The 13,364-nt window shown below is 49.5% G+C and overlaps 1 protein-coding gene across 1 annotated transcript in view; it reads right to left on the bottom strand.

Moving 5' to 3' along the window:
• LOC105105134 (ultra-long-chain fatty acid omega-hydroxylase) overlaps positions 1-13,144 on the bottom strand; it is a 13,541-nt gene extending 397 nt beyond the window's left edge. The window contains exons 1-3 of the mRNA XM_064479572.1: positions 13,068-13,144; positions 3,112-3,334; positions 110-254 (exon numbers count right to left, since the gene is read on the bottom strand). Coding sequence (XP_064335642.1) covers positions 110-254; positions 3,112-3,333 — 367 coding nt within the window. The 5' untranslated portion in view covers position 3,334; positions 13,068-13,144. The remainder of the gene's footprint in view (positions 1-109; positions 255-3,111; positions 3,335-13,067) is intronic.
• Between the last annotated feature and the right edge of the window lie 220 nt (positions 13,145-13,364).

Below are 13,364 nucleotides of genomic sequence, written 5' to 3'. Positions count from 1 at the left end.
AAAGCCCAACTCAAATGACCCTTCCTCTGCATAACCCACCCGCCTAGAAACGCAGGTTGGCTCTGGGAGCTGAGGGTTTACTCATTACTCAGAGGCCCAGCACACCTACCTGAAGCGCCCAGCAGGGGCTTGATGTAGTCAGGGTGCACTAAAACCAACAGTGGCAGGACAGGTCCCAGCCACACCAGGATCACGTAGTGCATGCTTTCCAGCACCTTATTCTCATCCTGGAGACCCGACTCATTTGGGAGATACTGCAAGGGGTGAAGGGAAGGGTAGTGAGAAGTTAACCAGCCCCGGCTTCCCCCAGCCCTTCACTCCCACCAACTCCCATGTCCTCAAAACAAGCTGGGAAGAGCTGTATGATTGCAAGAAATCAGCTGCACCTCACTGAGTCTGCATTCCCTCATCTGAAAACTAGGGGGGAAAAAATCAACTCCCCTTCTGAGGGTAGTTGAGAGGATTCATGAAATAGCAAAATGAAAGAGTCCCAGCATGGAGCCTGACACATGGCTGGGGTTCAAGAAATACAAACAGTAACAGTAAACACAATAATGATAACAGCTGGCATTTATGGAGTATTTCTGTTAGGAATAAAATATTACTAGTATTCTATTTAACACATACATGTGCTTGCAGTGTTGGGTGCTGCTGTGGGCATTTTTCATAGAGTCATACTTCAACACACATAAGAACCCTATGACATAGTTGTTACCATTTTCCCCATTTTACTTTACTCAGAGACGTCAAATGACTTGTCTGAAGTTACAGGTAAGTGACTGTACTGGTTTGGGCTCCCCTAGAAGCAGGACCTGAGACAGTTTATTTGGGGGGGATGATCCCCAAAAACATGGATGGGGTGAGAGGAAGTGAGATAGGAAGGGAAAGCAGCCAGTAAAGGGTTGTCAAGAGATTTACCCTTATGGGCAACTGGGGCTCAGTCCCACTGGGAACCTCCAGGGAACACCTATCTCAGAGTAAACCTACACGAGGGTGAGGTAGCCGAGGTATTTATACACCAATTCATCTAGTCCCATAGTTACTGGCTGAGGGCCCCTCCTGGGGCATTAACTTTCAAACTCACAGAACACCCAGGCTGGGTGGGCTTCAGGTGCTAGAGAAAGCCCTAGAACACGGGCGCTGGCAGCCAGAAGTCAGCCCATTGCACCCAGAAATGGGCTGAGAAGATTTCAGCAAGCACTGGCATTATCTGACCCAGTGGCAAAGTCAGGGGCTCAAATCCATCTTCAGTGGCTGCATGATCTTAGGCAAGTCACTTAACCTCTCTGAGTCCCAAAGGGTAAATCCATAATATAGGGCAGATTCATTCTTATTTCACAGGCCATGAGAATTGGGAGAGCTCAGACATAAAAGGGCCTAACCCAGTGCCTGGCCAGTGGTGGGGCCCAGCCATTGTAGAATGAATGAATGAATAAGCGAACGAACAAAGGAATGGCTCCTCTCTGGCTCTTATGTGTCCTCGATCAGGCTCAACCCTAAGCCTGTCCACACACAAGACAGGTCACAGCCTCTTCCAGGTCTCATGACTCTGGGAGGCAGGCTGGGCACACAAGGTCAAGGCTGGGCTTCAGAACTGGCCTGGGTCAACAGCCCAGGGCACCAGAGCCTGGCCACTACCTCCAGGACCACCATCCAAGCCAGAGGGCTTCCTGGAATGATGGGCATTGGATATGGGGCATAAAAAATGAGTAGACGTTTGACTAGTCTGGGCAGAGGGCACAATTTCGGCAAAGGCCATGGAGGTGGAAAGTCAGAGCCTTGTTACAGAAGCAGGAAGTCACTCTATGGGATTAGAGAGAGATGGTAGAACAGGTGAGGAGGGAGAATGTTGGAGTCTAAAGGGACTTGAACTCCAGCTTAGGAGCTGGGACATTCTTGGGACAGCAGTGGAGAGCCATAGAGGGTGTGTGAGCAGAGGAGGGACATGGTTGGATTCAAGAATCCTTCTGGGGCCAGGATGGGGGATGGACTAGAGGGGAGAGACTGGAGGCAGGAGCCCAGTGAGGAGGCTGGACCATAGTCCCAGGAGGAGAGAATGAGGCCTGAGCAGACGGTGGAGAATGGAAGAGAGGGAGGAGATTCAGGCACAAACAGGGAAAATCTTAGTAAGTGCTGCCTCCAGGAGGATAATTCCAAAAACTAAATAAAATGAATATTCTTTGTGCTATTGAGTGGAATTGTGTCTCCTGCTTCCTTCCAACCAGTAGCTAAAATATTTCTGGAATCACTGGATGCTTCTAGTCTCTGCAAGACCCAGGAGTTGAGCACACACATCCACCACCGTGCAGCCAGCTCAACAACGTGAGCAAGCCTGCCCCCAACATGACTTCAGGAATTGTTGAAACAATCCCATGAGGTTATTAGGAATGATTATCGTTCCCACATTGCAGATGGGGAAACTGAGGGACCAGGAGGTGACGTAGCTTGCTCAGGGTCACACAGGCAGTAGACAGGAGAGACAGGCAAGTCCACACTGATCTCTTTTGACCTCTGAAGCCCTTTTAGAAAAATCTAGATTTGAATCCAGATTTGATTCAAAGCTCTGTGACCTAGGGCCAGCTGCTTAACCTCTCTGTGCCACAGTATTCTCTAGAGAGCAAAGGAGACAGTCACAGGACCCACCTTCTAGGACTGTCAAGAAGACCAAGTGAGTTAATATTTATAAAGCATCTGAAACAATCTTGGCATATACACGTGAAACAAGAAACGAAAGGAAAGGGTTGGGACCTCAGATTTAAAGAGAATGAGAGAGTGAGAAATCAAACTGGGAGGCAGATGGAGCAACAAAATCTACGGGAGTGCCCCAGAACCTGATGCATTTCACAAGCGCTGGTACCTATTGCTACAACAATAGCCTGGAATTACAGAGAGAACTTTGGAGTCAAGTCTGCCTCATCCCAGCTCTGTGATCTTGGGTAAACTGTTTGCCCTCTCTGAACCTCAGTTCCACTCAGAACCTATAAAATGAGTCTGTTCATGGCTCCAGATTCTTGGGGGAATGAGGCAAGCCAGCAGGTCCGTCATCCTGACTAAACACCTAGGACCTCCCTAGTCCTGCCCTGCCCCGCCCACCTGCCCAGCCACACACACCATGCCCAGGTGGCCCAGTAGCCAGTTGCGCCGGGGCGGCTGGGGAAAACAGCGCAGCCGGCGGCAGGTGATGTAGAAGCGCCAGCAGAGTCCCAGGAACTGCAGCAGAAGACGGAAGAGGAAGAAGAGCAAGGCGAGAAGGAGCCCGGTCACGGCATACAAGCGGAACGCCGTCTTCTCCAATCCCAGGAGGTGCAGCATGTGCTCTGTGATGGGCAGCATCCTGGGGGGACACACGGGGTAGGGGTCAGTGCAGATGGGAGCCACCCTCCGGTCACAAATGATGCCATACACGCGATGACCTGTGGAATCCAGCAGGGGGTGCCTGGCGCACAGCAGGCATTCAGCGTATGCAGGTCCCAGATGCCAAGCATACTGCTTCCCCCCTGCAGTGACCTCCAGCCAGCTAGCCCCACCCCTGCTCCTTCAGCCTTGACTTTGCAGGGCATTCCTCCTGACTTCGCCCACACACAGCTGGCCAGAGTGCTGGAAAATTAAAACAACCTCCCTCCCCTTCTCCCTGCCAAAAGCAGCTCTCAACCAATGACTGACAAACATTGCTGGATAAATACTCCAGCTCCTTCTCGGTTCCAGTGCATTGACCCCGAGAGGTGGGTTCTACACGCACTACGAGGGCTCCCCAGCAGGATTACACTCCAGCTGCCCACAATAGAAACTTTCTCTATTAGCCGCCTCCCTTCCCTGCCTTACTTCCCCCTTCTCCTTCTTCTCTTCCTTTTTTTAATTGAGGTGAGAGTCACACAATATAAAATGAGCCATTTTAAAGTGAGCTTTACAATTTACATTCACAATACTGTGCAACCATCACCTTTATCTAGTTCCAAAACATTTCCATCATCCCCCAAAAGAAGACCTCTTCCCCATGAGCAATCACCCCCCCCCCATTCCTCCCACTCCCAGCCCCTGGCAACCACTAATCTTTCTGTCTCTGTGGATTTGCCCATTCTGGACATTTCCTATACATGGAAACATATAATATGAGGACTTCTGTGGCTTTTGTGGCTTCTTCCACCCAGCATGTTGTTTGCAAGGTTCATCCACCTTGTAGCACGTATCAGTGCTTCATTTCCTGCCCCACTGAGTAATATTCCATTGTAGGGATGTGTCACAGTTTGTTTATCCATTCATTTGTTGATGGGCGTTTGGACTGTTTCCACCTTCTGGCTACTGTGAAATGTGCTGTTATGAAAATGCACGTACCTGTATTTACCTGAGTCCTTGTTTTCAATTCTTTTAGGTTTACTTTCTTCTTCCTCACTGGTCTTTTCTGTGATCACTTCCCAAAGAAACTATTTGCATTCAAATCCTTGCCCTGGGATCGGCTCCTGAAGGAACCAAAACAAAGTGGATGGGTAGCAATGTATTAATAACACAGCGACCAGGTATGGAGCACTGACTACCTGCCATGCACCGCTATCAGGAGTGTGCATGCCTCATTTTATGGAATCTTAAAGCAGTCCTTGGAGGGAGGTTCCGTCATCCTCTGTATTTTCAAGACAATTCAAACTCAGTGCCTTCAACTCAAGGGAGCTGGGAGCTGACAGAAGCCCCCTGAATCTCCACGAAGGCCAACCTCAATCACTTTGAGGACCCACGGATCTCAGACAACACCAGAGAGACTCCTGAAAATGCTCAGGTCCTGCCCTCATCAATTTTTTCCACTCAGTCCTACCAGCCAAGAGTTCCCTCTGTGCCCCTACCTTCTTGGGCGACACAGCTAAAGGAACCCTGCAGCACAGATTCTCAGCTGAGTCCTCAATCCCCACCCACCCCTGCCAGTGGGGCCCCCGACTACGGACTCCAACTTACTGACTCTTCCGTCAGCCAGTGCCCAACCTCATCACCCATGTGGAAGTGAAATTTCTATTGGTTGCCTCATCCTGAGACAGCAGCTGGGTGGGTCATCTCCAAATGTGGAAGGACCCAAAGAAATGGTCTGACTTACAAGAGAGATGACATGACCACTCATTAGGATAGCTACTATTAAAGAAAGAAAGACCAAAAAATAACAAGTGTTGGCAAGGATATGGAGAAATTGGAACCCCATGTATGGCTAGAGGGAACGTAAAATGGCGCAGCCATGCTGTAGAGAATGGTATGGTAGTTCCTCAAAAAATTAAGCATAGAATTATCATTTGTTCTAGCAATCCCACTTTTGGTAGATCCTCAAAAGAAGTGAAAGCAGGAACTTAAATGGATATTAGACACACACATGTTCATGACAGAAGTATTTACAACAGCCTAAAGGTGGAAGCAACCCGAGCATCCATTGATGAAAGAATGGATATACAAAATGTGGTCTATTCATACAGTGGAATATTATTCAGCCTTAAAAAGGAAGGTAATTGCTGGGTGTAGGGTATAGCTCAGTGGTAGAGCATGCACGAGGTCCTGGGTTCAATCCCCAGTACCTCCCTTTAAAAAAAGTTTTTTAAAAAAGAAGGAAATTAATGCATGCTACAACATCAATGAACCTAAATGACATTATACTAAGTGAAATAAGCCAAACACAAAAGGATAAACACTGTATGATTCCACTTATATGAGGCCCCTAGAGTGGTCAAATTCATAGACACATAAAGTAGGATGGTGGTTGCCAGGGCCTGAAGGAGGAGGGGATAGGCAGTTAGTGTTTAATAGATAGAAGGTTTTAGCCAGGGAAGATGAAAAAGTTCAGGAGACGGATGGTGGTGACGGTTGCATGACAATGTGAATGCACTTAATACCACTGAACTATACACGTAAAATGGTTAAGATGGTAAATGTTAGGTTATGTGTATTTTACTACAATTAAAAATATTTTTTGAATTACAGACAGCCTGATGTAGGTGATACACCCACTGGAAAGTCCAGGTAGGGGTAGGGATGGGGTGGGGAGCAAGCAACCTTCCCAAATGAAGCACAGAGAGCTCCAAGTCACAAGTCCTGGGCAGATGCTCTGAACTAGGACAGCTGATGTGCAGTTGGGCTGCCTCTTCCACGGGCAGCTCCAGGTGACATGCTCCATAGGAAATAGCTGTGGGTATTTATTTCTTTATCAATTTAATGATGGCTAATGATTCTCCCCAGGCATACCGGGGAAGCTAGCTAGCAGACACTACTAAGAACTGCGACCTTCCTCTAGCTTCCACAGGCCATGCCTTACACCAAAGGTTCAACATGCATTTGTTCAGCATTCAGTTAGTAATTCATTTCTGAGCCCCTGCTATGTGTGTGGCTCTTCTCTGAGCATGGGGACGTAAGGATGGCAGGACAGACATGACCCCAGCCCTTAGGGGAGGTGACCACCAACAGATGTGCTAGGACACCATCTAAAGAAGGTAAAGTGGCATGGGGGAGCAGCTAAATATTGCCCCCTCCCGTCAATACCCCATCCTAAGCCCTGGAACCTGGGAATGTGACTTTATATGGAAAAATCATTGAAGGTGGGATTAAATTAAAGATCTAGAGATGGTGGGGGAGGGTACAGCTCAGTGGTAGAGCACATGTTTAGCATTCATGAGATCCTGGGTTCAATCTCCAGTACCTCCATTAAAATAAATAAATAAACCTAATTACCTCCTTCAACAAAATAAATAAATAAATAATTTATAAAAGATCTAGAGACGAGGATATTATCCTGGATTGTCCAGGTGGGTCCTAGCTGGAATCACAAGTGTCCCTGACAGAGGGAGATTTGACACACAGAAGACCAGGGAGGAGGGTAATATAGCTCAGTGGTAGAGTGTATGCTTAGCATGCATGAAGTCCTGGGTTCAATCTCCAGTACCTCAATTTTTAAAAGAAGTAGAAAAGAAGAAAAAAAAAAAAAGAGAGAGAAGGCCTTGTGACGATAGAGGCAGGATTAGAAGGCCTTGTGAAGACAGAGGCAGGATTAGGGAGGGGTATGCAGCCAGAAGCCAAGGAATGCCTGGAGCCCCCAGAAGCTGGAAGAGGCAAAGAAGCATCCTCCCCAAGAGCCTCCAGAGGGAGGGAGTGTGGCCCTGGCTTTCAGACTTCTGGCCTCCAAGTCTGTGAGGTAATAAATCTGTGTTGTTTTGCGTCACCCAGTTCATGGTCATTTGCTAATGGCAGCCACAGAACACTAACACGTCGGGTAAGAGGATGGTGAGCAACTCTTCAATTTTTTCAGATGAGGTGGTCCAGGGAGGCTTCTCTGGGGAGGGATACCTGGGCAAAGGCTTGAGTGAAGTTAGTAATTAAATGAAGGGGGCTTTCTTATTAATTATGCACACACACACACACACATACACACACACTCTCCATAAGCAGCTGGGTTCTAATCCTGACTCCTTCTCTTTTACAGGTGCCTCCCATTTTCCCATCTGAAATTGGGGGTGGCTGTAAGAGATGATCTCCAGGTCCACCATGATGTGACCTTTCCTGTGTGTGGTCCAGAAAGGAGGGTTGGGGTCACGGGTCACCATCTTGGCAGGCCCAAGACTCCTGGGGGGTGGGGGGTGGAGTCAACATATTCAGCCAACAGGGGGCCACATGGGTCACATCTAACCCCTGGGCAACCTGGCTGAAGTCTGGCTCCCAGTCCACCCACCAGACACCTTTCTAAAAGCTTGTCATTTTCCCCAGCTCTAACTTCCTCCATGGCTCCCTACTGCCCCAGCCTGGCATCCAAAGCCCCATCCTCCACCTCAGACACAAAGATCCCCTTTCTCAGCCTCTTTTGGACCCCTCTTTCTTTACCAAATTGTAACTGTTGACATTCCTTAGAGCTTGGTTCTGGACAGTCTCCTCTGTCTCTGTGCACATCTCCTGAGGATCTCACCCCTTCCATGAGCCAAGTCTGAGGTGCCTCCCATGTCTCAGTGACACCCCCATAGGTCCAGCCACCTTCTGGATATTCCCCCAGGGGTGACCCCCAGGCCCTCAGAGTCATCTCACCTCCTTCCTCCTTCCTACATCTGATCTATTGCTGGCTCCTGCCAGTCATCCATCCTAACGTCTTTCACATCCATTCATTATTCCCCATCCCCATGATCCCACATGTGTCAGGTCACCACTGTGGTAGCCTCCTCCCACTGGTCCCCTGAGTTCCATCCTTGGCCCCCACCACTCCATTCTTCACACAGCAGCCAGAAAGATCTTCCTAGGAATAAATCAGACATGACCATCTCCTGCTAAAAATCCTCCTGTGATCCCCACTCCACTACATTCTGAACACAATTCAGGTTTCTTTCCATGGACCCCAGAGCCCTGAGTGGTCTGTCTCCTGACCCCTGTCTCCCACCACTCTCCGCTTCACTCACTCAACTCTGGCCACTCCAGCCACAGATAAAGTTCATTCCCACCTCACAGCCTCTGCACATGCTGTTCCCTCTTCCTGACATGCCTTTCCCCCAGCTCTCCTCATGCCAGTTCCCCCTCATCCTCCAGGGACCAGCTCTGCCTCTACAGCCTGTTTTTCACTGCAATCAGCCACCTCCCTTCCTTTGCTCTCAAAGGAACTATTGAGCACCGCTGTATGCCATGGCTTTCAGAGTCATACCTTTCAGCTTTCCAGTAGCCCTCGGAGGGAGCTGGAGGACTTTCTAGAGGAGCCACAGCAAATACCCCCCCCCCCATTTAGGAGAATCCCAGCTGATATCCCGACCAAGAAAATGTCTTCCTGAAGGATTGAAATGGGAAGGAATTGGAACAAGATAAAGCACCAGCCCCGGAGAAGAGGTCACTGCTCTGGGAGGGTGGGTGCCTGGGGAGAGCCAGAGAAGACCTGTGCCCACCTCTCCACCCCCTCCATGCCAGGCATGGGCTGCAGTCTTTCCTGGGACAGACACCAGCTCTGCTCCTGGCAGAAAGAACACACGCTGTGGTCCCCAACTGGATCTCACCACTGGAGCCTCAGTCTTCTCATCTACAAATTGGGAATAGTTGAAAGAGGTCCACCTGATGCTCATGGGAGGATCTCAATAAATGGGTGCATTGGGGAAGTCCTCTACTTTCCACAGCTGGGATCCTCCTCCCCCAAGACAGGAGGACTTTTGTCCAACCCCCCAAAAGAACGTGCTCGAAAAAGTTTTGAGGTGGTTCAGCCACTGTGGGAAACAGTTTGGTGGTCCCTCAAAAAGTTAAATATAGAATTACCCCATGAGCCGGAAATTCCACTTTTAGGTGTATACCCATGGAGTGAAAAACAAGCACTCAAACTGATATTTGCAAACAAATATTCATAGCAGCACTATTTACAATCACCAAAAGATGAAAACAACCCAAATGCCCATCAACTGATGAATGGATATCATGAGGTGTATCTATATGATGGAATATTATTCAGCAATGAAAAGGAAGTACTGCTATATGGAACAACATGGATGAACCTCAAAAACATCACACCGAGTTAAAGAAGCCAGACACAAAAGTCCGTGTGCTGTATAATCCAGTTTATATGAAATATCCCAAATAAGTAAATCACAGAGGCAGAAAGCAGATTAGTGGTGGCCAGGGGCTGGAGGGAGGGAAAATGGGGAATGACTGCTAATGGGGATAGGGTCTCCTTTCTGGCTGATGAAAATGTTTTGGAACGATTAACAGGTGGTGATTGCACAACATTGTGAATGTGCTAAAAGCCACTGAATTGTTCACTTTAAAACAGCTATTTTCTATTAGATGAATTTTGCCTCAAATTTTTAAGTGCAAAAAAAAAAAGTTTTGAGGATCCTTGAGAAATTTATCATGGTAGCTTCCTCAGGAAGGGGCCTAGAAGAATTGAGGGCAGGACTGGAAGGGAGACTTAATTCCCGCCTCTCCATCTTTGGGGGCTTTTCAATTTTCTATACCGTGAGCACATATTGCCCACTGAAAAGTGTTTTAATTTACTATTAAAATTAATTAGTTGAGGGGTGAGGGTGTAGCTCAGTGGTAGAGTACATGCTTAGCAGACATGAGGTCCTAGGTTCAAACCCCAGTACCTCCATTAAAATTAGTTAATTAATTAAACCTAATTACCTCCCCCCCAAATATTTTAAAATTCATTAGTTGATTGCACAACCCAAAGAATGAGCTCTAATGTAAACTGTGGACTTTAGTTAATAACAGTGTTTTCTATATTGTTTATATTGGCTCATAATGGTTTATATAGCCAATAATGTCTATATTGGCTCATAAATCACAACAAATACATCACACTAATGCAAGATGCTGAAGGGGTATGTTGGAACTCTATACTTTCTGGGTAATTTTTCTGTAAACCTAACATTGTTTTAAAAAATAAAGTTTATTAAAAATTAGTTGAAGTTGATGAGAAATTAATTAAGATGCTTCCATTGGTGGGAGGCATATTTTGGGGCACAGGCAGTTATTCCCTTTCTTGATCTGGGTGCTGATGACATGTGTGAGTTCAGTTTGCAAAAACTCCAGTTCTAGAATGTGTACCTTCCTATACCTATTATTACACTTCAACTGAAAAAATTAAAAATAAAATGAAAAGTTGTTTGGGGATTGTGTGACCCTTTCAAATGACTTTTGGATTCAAATCACAGCTCTGTCCCTCCCCAAGTAAGCAGCCTGGAGTGAGTGAGGTCTCCATCCTCAGCTTCCATCTTCCAGTCTGCAAAATGGGTTGATAATAACAGGACCTACCTCCCAAAGTTGGTTGGAATACTTCCATAAGATGAGGCTTGGCACATAAGATGCAAAATTTCAGCCATCATTCCTCTTTCTATTACGATTTTGTAAAAGTGAAAGAAATTCAAAGCTGACACTCTCAGGATGCTTTGGGAGGCTGGCACGCCCACTTTGTTCTGTACCAGCCCCAAGTCTCAACCCAGACACCAGGCAATGTCCTCAGCAGCCCCGCCCTGGCAGAGGTGGCCCCGCCTGCCCTGCTGGGACGGGCATTATCTAAAGATGGAAGTGCCAGCACCTGGCTCCGAGGCAGGCCCACGCCCAGGAAGCGCTGGTTTGTCAGGTTAGCCCGGCCACCAATCAGGGACTTGTCATACTAGGTGTGTGGGCTCATGAGAAGGAATGCAGTAATGTGGACCCTGGCCTACCAGAAACCACAACGCTGCCTCTCTTTGAACTTCAGGTGCTGTACATATTTCCCTCCATGACAGCCTGACAGCCAAGCACCCCACACTGGCCCCACCTCCCTACATCCCAGCTCTGCTCTCCTCTCTTTCATCAAAACAGCCTGCCCCCATCCTGGTTCATGGTACCCCTTTGACCTCCTCTATGCAAAAGGGCTCCCCACCCAAGATTCATATCCTTCCAAAGTGCCAGGCCTCAGGAGGTCTGAGTCATGAGGGGGCCTACCCCAAATTTCTGGGGTTCTGAGAAAGCACTTCAGGGGCAGTGATGAGGGCCAGGCCAAGATGTCAAGACCAGGATGGGGAGCAGGAAGTCTCACTGCGGCTTTGGGCATATTATAAGCATTTGCCACAGATTCTTTGGCCCAAAGGAGATCCTGGCAGAGAAAGAAACAAAAAAAACTACTGGTAATCTAGATCATTCCAGGGCTGCAATTGTCTTCGCTTACCGTCCTCATCAAGTGTGGCCACGCGTGGACGTGGGCCTCGGAAAGGAGGCGGAAGAGCTCTGCCTCTCAGCTGTGTGATCTCAGGTGAGTGTCTGCAGCTCTTGGAGCCTCAGTCTCCTCATTCATAAGACAGGAGCCATATTACCCACCTCACGGGGCTGAGATGACCGCGCGGCAATTTTCACATGCTCAGCTCAGTGCTTGATTGGGGACAATAAGTCCGTGATCAAAGGTACCTCTCAACGGCCATCACATTCATTATTATTACCCAAACATCTGGGATTTGGGAATCAGGCCGAAGTCTTGGCAGGGAGGAGAGATGGGCTCCCCTTCTCTGAATGTCTCCAGAGTCATCCAAGCCCCTCTGTGGCTACCAACCCAGGTCACAGCCAGACACAAGTCCAGAGCTAATGTTACTACTCAGAAACCCAAGCTGGGCTATAAGAGAGGCTGGGCCATCGGAAAGTGTTCAGGATTTGGGGGTCAGCCAGAGCTGGTTTGTTCAAATCCCAGCTCCCCCACTGTCTCCCTGTCTCCCTCCTACCTCCAGCCTGAGGCTCAGCAGCTGGTGGACCTCAGCTGCCTTGCATGCCTGGCCGGGCTGTCTAGCCAGCCCCTGGTCCAAGGGTCGAGGGCCAGGCCCCCGGGACACCAAGGGGCATTATTTCTCCAGCATCTAACAAGCACCCGCTGGGACCGACTGCAGAAACTCACGCAACCCTCACAGCCCATTCTGGGGGCCCAGGAGGGCATCCTCTTCTCATAGAGGAGCACTTGGAGGCTCTGTGCCTGCCGTGGATGTGTAGAGGGACCATGGAGACCGCAGGACCACAAGCCTCAAGTCCATCCGTGGGACGCTTACCCCCTCCTTTAGGACAGTGAGGAGTGGTGGAGTCCCAGTGACCCAGTCAGCCTTAAGGAGGCATCACAAGGCTGGGCTCGAATCCGTCTAAGATGTCCTGATGGGGAGGGGATGTCTTCTTGAGGCCCTTCCCACCACGGACACCCGGAGAGGATACACCTAGGACTCCGAGGTGCACACAGAGGAAACCGCGCACAAATGCAGCGCCGGTCGGGGACACACCCACATTCTCTCTCTCGCTCTCTCTCTCTCTCGCGCTCTCTCTCTCTCGCGCTCTCTCTCTCTCTCTCGCTCGCTCGCTCGCTCGCTCGCTCACATACACACACACACACACACACACACACACACACACACACACACACACACACACACACACACACACACACACACACACACGAGAGCCCAGCACTGGCAGTCCGGTCCTGGGTCCTGGGGATCCCTGGGGCCACCTGTGCCCCCGCCGCGCAGACCTTCGCTCCCGCGCTACCAGCACCCGAGCTCCTGCGCCTCAGGTTACCCCGCAGGGCTGCGGCCACGCTCAGGTTACAGCACCCTCCCACCCCCGACCCCGGGGGCACTCACCCTGCGGGGTCTCGGCCTCTGGCCCTCGATCTGGATCCGCCGGAGCCGGAGCCGCAACCTCGGCTCTGACCGCGCCGTCTGGCCACCCGGCCCTTTAACCCCGCCCGGACTGCGGCTGCGAGAGGCCCGCCCCTGGCACTCCCCAGATCTTGCCAGCCTCTGGGTGGGGACAGAGGCGCGGCCCCCAGAGATGGAGAAAAGGAGAGACAGAGATGCAGACACGTGGAGACAAAAAGGGAAAACTGAGTTGGAGAGAGTGAAAGCTGGAGAGCTGGAGAGAAAGACACCGAGAGAGAC

Source organism: Camelus dromedarius, chromosome 27 (assembly GCF_036321535.1).
Source record: "Camelus dromedarius isolate mCamDro1 chromosome 27, mCamDro1.pat, whole genome shotgun sequence".
Lineage (NCBI taxonomy): Eukaryota > Metazoa > Chordata > Mammalia > Artiodactyla > Camelidae > Camelus > Camelus dromedarius.
Note: the sequence above shows the minus strand (reverse complement) of the source record. Positions and strands in the feature narration are given on the sequence as shown.